Source organism: Platalea leucorodia (genome assembly GCF_965183815.1).
Source record: "Platalea leucorodia genome assembly, chromosome: Z".
Taxonomy (NCBI): Eukaryota; Metazoa; Chordata; class Aves; order Pelecaniformes; family Threskiornithidae; genus Platalea; species Platalea leucorodia.
Window position 1 is genome coordinate 80,839,845 of NC_138858.1, and position 10,237 is coordinate 80,850,081.

The window sequence follows — 10,237 nt, forward strand, 5'->3', positions numbered from 1 at the left end:
GTCCACAAATTGTCTCGTGGGGCCCCTCGCAACAGCTTTCAGGAAGTAGGGTTACGAGGGGACAAAGGCCTGAGAGAGATCTGTCAGTCCTTCTTGAGAGCAGGACAGTCGCTGCTCTAGTTACTAAGCTGAAGAAGCCTTTGTGAAGGCACTGGCAATCGGGGATGGCCCACAAAGCACTAAAACACCCTTCAATGCTACGACGTCACTGACCTTCCCAGCAGACAGCTGTGCTGCTCCACACAACGCAAAGGTGAATTTGGAAATGCAGTGCTTTTCAAGCACACCCACTGGTGATAAAGATGCTCTGGCTCCCTTCTGTCATTCAACAGGAAAGCATTTCTTACAGAAGGGAAAGCTGCCAACTGCAAAGAGAGCACACCCCAACATCTCCGAGGTGCGTCCCTTGCAGATACACATTAAAAAATTGTAAGCCTTAAATAACAAGCATGGGAGTTTTTCCAATCAAAAGTTTTATTGACATTCTTGGCAAATTAATCTAAATTTATGATCTTGGTCTCTCCTTCTTGCCCTTGTACAAGGCCAACAGAGAAACATTGGCTACTTTGACAACCTTGAAGCGAACTCCAGGAATGTCACCAACAGCGTGACCCTTCCGACCGAAACCAGCAACCAGAACTTCATCGTTTTCCTGCAATGAAAGACCACAGAGTTACAAAGCTATAAACATTAAACCTGTACATACTTCTGAAATGGGTAACATCAGAAAGCCTAGGCTGTGGCTCAGATTTAAAGAAAGGGTAGAAATACTGAAGGCTATTACAGGTATACGTTAATAAAGGACTGTTATCCTCTTCAGTGTTTTGGAGAAAGGTAACATAAGCAGAGATGTCATTTAGCTTGCAGCAGCACAGTGGAGAACTGGCTTTGCAAAGGGAGGGGAAAGTATAAAAACACCTCTCGCATTTTTCGTCTGCCTCTGCCACTACAGCTTTAAGACACATGTAGTGCAGAATGCCATGAACCCTTGTCTAACCATCCCCTAAATCCGTCAATGACGTGTTTCTTTACTTTGATATACAACTTTTTACGGATCACTTCTTGAAATTTACCTCAATGAAGTTCAGGCAGCCATCGTTGGGAACAAAAGCTGTTATTTTTTTGCCATTCTTAATCAGCTGGACTCTAACACATTTCCTGATGGCAGAGTTGGGCTGTTTAGCTTCTACTCCACTAAAATGGAAGCACATGAAAATAAATTAGCAAAAATCACTTTGATGAACTAGCAGATATTCATTACACCACCAAAAATTACTCTATTACTTTGTACTAAGTGCAAGTTCTATCTGTACTTCAAAAAAAAAAAAGTTATCTATTTAGAGCTGCTCAACAGGTAAAAGCCCAGTTCCTAAGCTTAGTAAAAACTGAATATTAAACACCTACAGACACATACTAATTCAGTAAATAAAAATTGGGGGGGGGGGGGAAGGGGGGAGAAACACCTTGGAGCCCTGGCAGTATTGCGATGAAGCTTATAAATTATGAAAGAAAAAAAAAAAGCCACAAGACAAGTAGATGGGAATTTTAACACAAGGCACACACACAAAATCCATCCCCCCCTAAATCCTAAACTGAGTTAGGTGGTATTTTTATTCTTTTGCTTCTAAATAAGCAGGATTTTTAAAGTGACACGTGTATGAGAAAGAGTACCTTTCAACACAGCCACCTGGGAAAATAAACCACATTTTCAATCTAGCGTATAGAAACTAACAGAAACATGGCATGTTACAGGTAGCGAAACCTCTCACGTCTTTAGGAAATAAAGCAGCTTAGCGGTGCTTCTTCCCTGAGGCCCCTCTCCAAGGCCTCATCCTCCGCGGCCTGCTCCAGGGCGCCCAGCCGCCCCATGCCGCGCACCGGCCCCACGCCCCGCAGCCCGCGGCGGCGGCACTCGGCCGAGCTCTACCCACACTTTCTCCAGGACGATCCCCTTGGCGTGGGAGGCGCCGCCGAAGGGGTTGGCCTTCAGCGCCGTCCCCAGGTGGGCCTTCTTGTACTGCTTGTCGTGCCACTTCTGGTCGCGGCGGTGGCTGCGGAGCTTCCGGGCGGTGCGGAGCCCTCGGCACTTCCCTGCGGAACGGGGGAGGAGCGGGATGAGGAGGACGGAGGGGGATGAGGAGGACGGAGGGGGATGAGGAGGACGGAGGGGGATGAGGGGGCCGCTCCCGCCGCCGCACCCCCCACCCCGCGCGGCGGCCCAGCGGCGCGCGGCCACCCGGCGAGGCGGTGCGTAATGGCGGCGGCGCCGCTACCGCCCACCCCGGCGGCGCCAGGAGGGCGCAGAGCCGCGGCAGGTCCGCGGGGCAGGGAGGGGAAAGCGCTCCGGACGCCCCCGCGGTGCCCCACGCCGCCTCACCCCGGGCGCCCCCCCCGGCCCGGCCCGGCCCGGTTCCCGCCGCGGCGCTCACCCATCCTTCCACCCCGGCTGCCGGATGCGAAAGAGAGAGGCCCGCCCGCTCCGCGCCGCCTAGCTGCGGCCGCGAGGCCCCGCCGCGGGCTGCCCGCGCCGCGCCTGACTGAAACTCCCGCCCGGCAGCGAGAGGGGCGACCCGGCGCGGAGGGCGGGAGTTCGGTCCCCTCAGCGGGTGGCGGCCGCGGCGCACCGCCTCTAACGCGTTTAATTCGGTGTCTCCGGGAGTAACCGGCCGCAGGAGGGAGGCGGGCAGGCACGGAGTGCAGCGCGCCGGCCGCCTCCCCGAGGTGAGGCAGCGACTGGAAGCTGCAGCTTCTCCGAGGAAACAGAAGGGAGGGCAAGGTGCGAAGGACGCCGAAGTTCAGGCTGTCTGCACCAAGCAGCGCTGGTGCCGCCCTTCTCCGGAGCGTCAGGCGAGCGCTTCCCGTGGTTAAGAGAAAGGGAGGATGGCTCCCGCGCTCGGGCAGGCATGCAGCCGGCGTAAAAGCGAGGAGGGCGCGGTGGCATCGCCCCTGGTTCGCGTGGAGCGGCCTCGGCTGCAGCCTGGCGGCCCGCGTTCTTCAGCTGCAGCGCGCCTGGGGCTCGCCGGGCGCCTCTGCGTCCTCGCCGGGCGCCTGCGGCAGGCGCCTGCCAGGCTGCTCACAAGGCGAGCAAAGGCAGAAGTACCCCCTACGGTGTATTTAGGGTGAGCGAGGAAGATACTGAGGAGCTCTGAGGGTAGCTGAGCCAGCATCTCTTATACTTCCAACTTTTGACTGAAGTACCTACGTTGCCCCTAAGTCTTCCAGTGGATCAACAGCAGAGTAAAACCCTGTAAGAGAAAAAAGCATTTATTAATTTTCAAAGCCACTATTAGTCCATACTGCCAAACTAGCAACCTGCAGATGCCAACTGAACGGGCACAGCTGCCTCATTCAAGCAATCCGCTCACTAAAAGAAAAAGTCATGAACATTCACTTCCCTTTTTGGGATTGCTGTGATTAGGTCTAAATGTATCTTTATTAACACAACCTGTCTTTACAGCTTAAATAGAAAATACATACTTTGTTTATGCAGGGCTGTTTTTACATTCAATATGGATAGAATAAATAAAAAAAAAATCAAAAAGCCAACAAACAAAAACTAGAAAACCCAGCAACAGTTTCAGAAGCAAACAAATTAGTATTATGAAATGGAGCTCTTTAGAAGATGGAATTCCAATGTGGAGAATGCAATCACTATTTGGTAATTTTAAAATAGGGAAGTTAATCTTGTAAAAATGGTACAGCTTTGCTTCACAATCTTAGGAATACTTAAAAGCTGACTAGGAAGGAAACTGATGGATAAATAAAATGAATATGCTGAAACAAACTATGGCATTTGGTGCACAAATATTCACTAAGACATTAAGATCTAGGAAAGACATGATTTGAGATGGTGCCACTGTAGGTTTTGCTGTTTCTTTTTAAACTTTAGTAGGACTTTAGGACACTTCTGTTATGACAGTTTTTATTCATTTCACCATGTTCTTCAAAATTAGTATTGTTTGTTTGATCCAAAACCAAAGAGAAGTGCTCAGGTTTAGTTAGTGTCATCCATTGCAAAAATGTTCACTCAGACATGTCACCCGGTGTTTAATAACATGCGGAGGATATATTTGTGTATACAAACCATTTATTATGGCACGGAAAAGCATAGGAAAATAGTCAAATTATCGAAAGGTTTATTAGTACTCTAGCTTACACGAAAGGAACTTGTGATCTTGGTCTCTCCTTCTTGCCCTTGTACAAGACCAACAGAGAAACATTGGCTGCTTTGACGACCTTGAACTCCATGAATGTCACCAACAGGGTGACCCTTCCAGCCAAAACCAGTGACCAGAACTTTGTCATTTTCCTAGAATTCAGCAGTAACCAGACTGTTAAAAACAACTGTAGGATTTAATTGAAATAACAAATAAGAATAAAGTCAAGTAAGGCTAACAACGAAGACTCGCTTTGGTAAATTTACATGCATATGTACAGTGGAGTAGCTGCACCCCGAGTGTTGAAGTAGCCTCGAGCTGGAAAATTCGAGCTCAACTTTTTCACAGCCCATGTTTACTAACCAGCAGAACGCAGTCGTTCTACACTCCCCAAAGCGCAGGGTGAGTAGCATTACTATTTCTGAGTGGTTATACCTGGTCGGTTAACTTTATTGGTTTGGGATGCAGAGTATTTACCTTGATGAAGTTCAGGCAATGACCACGGGGAACAAGGGCTGTTATTTTCCTGCCATTCTGGATCTGCTGGACACTAACATGTTGCTGGATGGCAGGGCTGGGCTGCTTCACTTCCTTAGGTCCGTTTGACAGAGGAGAAAACCGGACACCCAGCAGCAGTTTCCTCGTGTAGGGCAGCCCCGCAGTCAGTCCCCGGTGCTCAGCGTGCCAGCCATGGATGCGGCCCCGTCCCCGATGCTCCTGGCTGCAGGTGCCCCGCCGGGCTCTGCAGAGGCATCCTTGCAAGGGTGGCCACAAGACCCTGCTCTCATGGGATCCTTCCTCTCCCTGGCTGGGTGTTTTTGCAGTGAAATAGCCCAAATTAGTAACTCTGCTGGAAAAAGCCGCCCGGGAGGACTGTTGGCAGCTGGGTGGAAACAGGTTGTTTTCTTTGGAGAACGCCAGCACTGTTACATAAGCGCTTCTAAAATTAAATATTTCGGTTGGCTGAGCAGATAAATCCACCCAAAAATCCCACAATTTATCTTAAAACTCCCAGTATAATCTGATCTCCAGCGTTCCCTGGGAAATCTGATTCCTGAAGTCCGGCAGGGCTGTACAATGAAAGCCTCAACTGGAGGGGATCAGGGGCCAACCTCTCTGCGGCCAGTCCCTTGCTCCCCAGCGCTCACAGCCCGCGTCCCCACTGCCGCTGCAGCGGCAGCTCCGCTCCCCTGGCCCACCACCGGTCCCAGTCCATGCTGGGAGGGAACTACAGCTCCCCTCCTCCATCGCCCTTCCACCATTTTGGGCGTGTTCGGCGCTGCATGAGGCACGGCCTGCCACCTCCGTGATGGCCGCTCCCATCCCACCACAGTCTCCTTATCGCAGCCCCGTCTGTGAGCGTGTGAAATGCTCTAAGTGCTTCCTCATGTGCCTCTGCCAGCAGAGAGAACAGCAAAAAAGAGGCTGAAGAAAAAACTGAGGGAGACTTAGGGCTTTGACTACCTTGTTTGGTACCTCAAAGCTTGTGGCTTTCTCTCACTTGAACGGCAAGTGCTTTACAAAACACTGATGGGTGTAAAACAAACAAACCAGACCCTCTGGCTGCCACAGTTACATTCTCCAGGGGAGTGGAAATACACAAGTGTTGGGAACCCCCTTCCAGAGTGATAGATCTACCTTGTAATGCAGACTGACCTTTTTTCTGGGCTTTTTGTATGGTGTCGTCCCTACTCCCTCACCACTCCCCCGGAAGGCAGACCAAGAATTGGAAGCATCATTCTTACCATAGAATCATAGAACCATAGGATTGTTTAGGTTGGAAAAGACCTTTAAGATCATCAAGTCCAACCGTTAACCTAGCACTGCCAAGTCCACCACTAAACCATGTCCTCAAGCACCACGTCTATCCATCTTTTAAATACCTCCAGGGATGGGGACTCCACCACTTCCCTGGGCAACCTGTCCCCATGCTTGACACCCCTTTCCATGAAGAAATTTTCCCTAATATCCAATCTAAACCTCCCCTGGCACAACTTGAGGCTGTTTCCTTTTGTCCTATCGCTTGTTACTTGGGACAAGGGACTGACCCCTGCCTCTCTACAACCTCCTTTCAGGATCCAGTCTCCATCCAGACCAGCTGCAGTAGGGCCTGGAGTCTATGGAGATTTCTCAGCATAGTATGGTATCCTTTGGGGTTGTTAGGAAGGGTGCGAGGTGTAGAAGGGAGGTGGGAAAGAGAGTTGTAAGGGGATTAATTTTTGCATCATCCCAGCCTGTGTGGTGTAGATGAAAGCTGAAAGGCTTGCAGGCAAATTAGTTGCCCAGAGAGGATTTTCTTGGAACCAAGACAAGCTTTTTCCATATATTGAGACCAATTTTCTGTGCTTGCTTCTGTGGCATTGTCAGTGCATTGTGAATATATCTGAATCAGAGGAACAATGCATGTCTCAAAGTAAAAAAATAATAATGCTATATGAAGTGCTAGTACCTTGTACAGTGGCTGATACCTCATGCTTGGGTTGAGATGTGTTATTTTAGAAAACTGCTCAGTTCATGGTGACCTGATATGTCATCTGAAGGTAGCTATAAACTGTGTTGAAAATTGATTGTGCCATTGTCAGCCTGAGGAGATGTTAGCCAAAAAGATAAATTATCCATGTTTAAAATTATGTCTGCAGTCTCATTCATTGCATGCAAACTCAGTGTGTGTATAATCATGGCAGCATCAGGCAGAACAGCTGTCATCTCGGGGTCTCCATCAACGTTGATGTGATCGTCCTGTTTGACAGGGGGTTTGCTGGACTGTGGTGGCACATTCGGGGATGTGTGGGATGCCAGCAGCATCGACTGTCTAACCTATCAGTACCTGATTGCTTCACAAACCTCACAAAACTGTGAACCCTTACGCTGAATAAAATTGCCAGCTGCTTTCTTAACTATCTTCTCTGCGAGGCAGATCCTCGTAGAGCAGTGTTTACAGTACAGTAAGATCTTCTGCTGTGCCACCTCCCTGGTGGTGGAAGTGTCTGAACTGCCATGATAGTAAGTAAAAAACGACTAAGTGGTAGCTGCTTTATCGTGAAAGGACAAGTTTTGCATGAAGAGTAATCATGAGCAAAAACTTATTACCAGAGGGGGGAAAAAGATGGTAAACAGCAGTTTAATCCTCTTATTTGGAATACTGGCCACTTTTAGCCCACCATAGCCCATGTTATAGGATGTAAACAAAACTGTTGACTTCCCATTGATTTCGTTCTGCAGGAGGTTCATCGAATGCCTTTGTGGAGTTGAATGTGACCTCATCTGTTCTGTAAAACAGTGTGTGGGCTTTGCCCATGATCCTCTGTTCACCCTTTGTCCACTGTGTATGTATGTAGTTGAAGCGTGTGGCCGAGCAAGCTTGCTTTGGTTGATTTCAGTGTAACAAAGGGAAATGTACAAGTGCAATTCGTCAACTGAATCGCAAGAGCTCATCTCATCATGCCCTTGTCAGGACTACTGCATGTAAGGCTCCATTCAAGTTTTCTTTTTAAACTCAGTAATGCAGAGATGGTAGTTTTGCCATCATTCTTCACCAGAATGAAGTAAACGCTTAGGATTATTTCTTTGCTTTTAGTGGATCTTGTTTCTTTTTCGATACCACGTGAGTCTGTTTACGCTTGAACCTAATAAAAAAGGAACATTTTTCAGAACTGTATCAAATGTTTAATTTTATTGTTGTTGTTGTTGTTGTTATTATTAGCAAGTGTCAAGAGGTGAGGACTTTTCTTCACGCTCTTTGCTTTTACCATTATTTCAGATGATGACTGCTGATTAATAAATTACTATCAGCACCCATAATATTAGTGTATAGTGAGGATGTCAGTATATTTTCACTGATTTATACTGGTTTAACCTATGTGAGTTGGTTTTGGCTGGGATAGAGTTAATTTTCTTCACAGTAGCTAGTATGGGGCTGTTTTGGATTTGTGCTGGAAAGAGTGTTGATAAAATGGCCTTTTCTGCTTCCCTGGCCACCCTACCAGTGAGTAGGCTGGGGGTGCACAAGAAGCTGGGAGGGGGCACAGCCAGGACAGCTGACCCCAACTGGCCAAAGGGCTATGCCATACCGTACGACGCCATGCTCAGCATATAAAGCTGGGGGAAGAAGAAGGAAGGGGGGGACGTTCAGAGTGACGGCGTTTGTCTTCCCACGTAACCGTTACGCGTGATGGAGCCCTGCTTTCCTGGGGATGGCTGGACACCTGCCTGCCGATGGGAAGCAGTGAATGAATTCCTTGTTTTGCTTTGTTTGTGCACACGGCTTTTGCTATCCCTATTAAACTGTCTTTATCTCAACCCACGAGTTTTCTCACTTTCACTTTTCTGATTCTCTCCCCCATCCCACCAAGGGGGGGAGTGAGCGAGCGGCTGTGTGGGGCTTAGTTGCTGGCTGGGGTTAAACCACGACACTATGTTAGCAGTTTGGTGTTACATGTTTTCTTGGTTGTTTGCAAAAACCCCTTTGTTTCTGAGCAAATTGACATGTACTTTTCCCCTCTTTGACTATGTGAAACAGTGGTCTGAGAAGGCAGGTTCCCTCTAGAAATTGATAGCACCATGGAAACACACAGGCTGGAAGTACAATTAAAGATACATTCTGTTGTCACAGAGTGGACTACAGGACATTATCTTGGGTTCAGCCTGTACTGACTTTAACTGTGGCCTGCCACAGGTTGTTTATACTGCTTTCTCTCACTTTCTCTGTCTTCAAAGGACATACTATTTGTTCATTTGTGCCATACTGGTTTGTATTTCAGTATTTTTATTTCTTAGCTTTTGCTCCCATGCTGATGAAGAACACTTAGAAGACAGCAGCACATGAGTGAAATCTCAAGGCACTGTCAGAAAGACTTTCTGTCCCTTTTTTCCCCCCACTTATTTAGGAGGGACTATGGGTCAGGAGTATGGCAAGCTTTAACAAGCCAGTGATGTTAGTGACTTCACAGTTTTTAGCAAGGTGTGTGGAACTTTTGCCTCCTACCAGGGCTTAAATTTTCAGCTGAGCCATGTCTCTGTACTAGTGTAATTATTTCAAGTTTAGAACCATACATTTCTGGTGCTTCACAGAAAATTTAGAGATTATTTTTGACTGGTCCTTGTTTATCACTACACTCTCTTGTGTCATTTTTCAAGCTGGGCTTCTCACATAAGTATCTGTATTCCTCCTTCAATTGGATAGAAGCAGTACTGCTGAGGACAAGCTGTTGAGTTTTAAGATTAGTGAATACTCTCTGTGCCACTGAAAGAGAAATGAATTAAGGTGGTAAATCCTTTTTAATAGTTATGATGCTAAACCCCCTATCTTTATCTTATATCTGGAATGGAATAGACAGAAGCTCTTAATCAGTGAAGTAGGGCTTACTGTGTGATCACATCATCAGGTAGCTGATGTTAGCTGCTGAGCAAGAAAGTAGTGAGTCTGGGGGGGGTTATGTGTGTACGTGGATAGGTATACACATTGCTGTTAGCAGAAGCAGGATTTAAGTGGAAAAGGGTGCAGTGTGACTAAGTGTCAGCTAACTGCTGGGCCGAGCTTCATTTTGAGAGTGAGCTGCCCATGCTGAAGGCGGGGACCAAGAACCCATTTCTGCCTGGGCCACAGAGTTCCCTCCAGACTGGTCACTGATCCATGGCTGTGTTCATGAAGGTGGCCAGACTGCACATGAGCACGCTGCAGAGCACTGTTGTTGCACCTAGTCCGCCCGTAAGTATCCTGATTTCAGCTTGACCCGTCCTGTGTAGACATTTTGAATGCAAGCTGCAGTTAGCGAGCAATGTGTGGAGAACGCACATGGGTCATAGGGTTTGAGGAGTCAGCTCATGTGCCTTGCCCTCTTCTTTGTCATCATGAGCACAGCCGATCTATATTTTGAGAAGGCTGATGAGGAGAGAGGGTCTGCAGAAGAGGTGTCCATGCCTGCGACCCACGTATCTTTTGAGAATGACCCATCCCAGAACCAATCTGCCGTATTAACAGTAATGTGTATGCACTTCAGTGTCTCGGTCTGACAGTCCAGAAACAGAGGCACTGTAATTCTGTGGGCATTTAACAACTGCAATCTGGCTTAGAGTAATCT

General features: G+C 47.9%; 1 protein-coding gene across 1 annotated transcript; it reads right to left on the reverse strand.

The window, feature by feature from the left end:
• Positions 1 to 455: 455 nt before the first annotated feature.
• Positions 456 to 2,507, reverse strand: RPS23 (ribosomal protein S23). Its single transcript, XM_082335653.1, has 4 exons — positions 2,430 to 2,507; positions 1,932 to 2,091; positions 1,074 to 1,194; positions 456 to 652 (listed from the first exon to the last, which is right to left on the reverse strand). Exons 1-4 carry the CDS (start codon positions 2,431 to 2,433, stop codon positions 506 to 508), a joined length of 432 nt encoding a protein of 143 aa, XP_082191779.1. The 5' UTR covers positions 2,434 to 2,507; the 3' UTR covers positions 456 to 505.
• Positions 2,508 to 10,237: the final 7,730 nt, after the last annotated feature.

Excerpts from the sequence above, each read along its gene's own strand:
- RPS23 (XM_082335653.1), bottom strand. Across the intron at positions 1,195-1,931 it reads GGGATCGTCCTGGAGAAAGT|TGGAGTAGAAGCTAAACAGC; the intron begins GTGGGTAGAGCT and ends CTTCCATTTTAG. Across the intron at positions 653-1,073 it reads GCTGCCTGAACTTCATTGAG|GAAAACGATGAAGTTCTGGT; the intron begins GTAAATTTCAAG and ends CTTTCATTGCAG.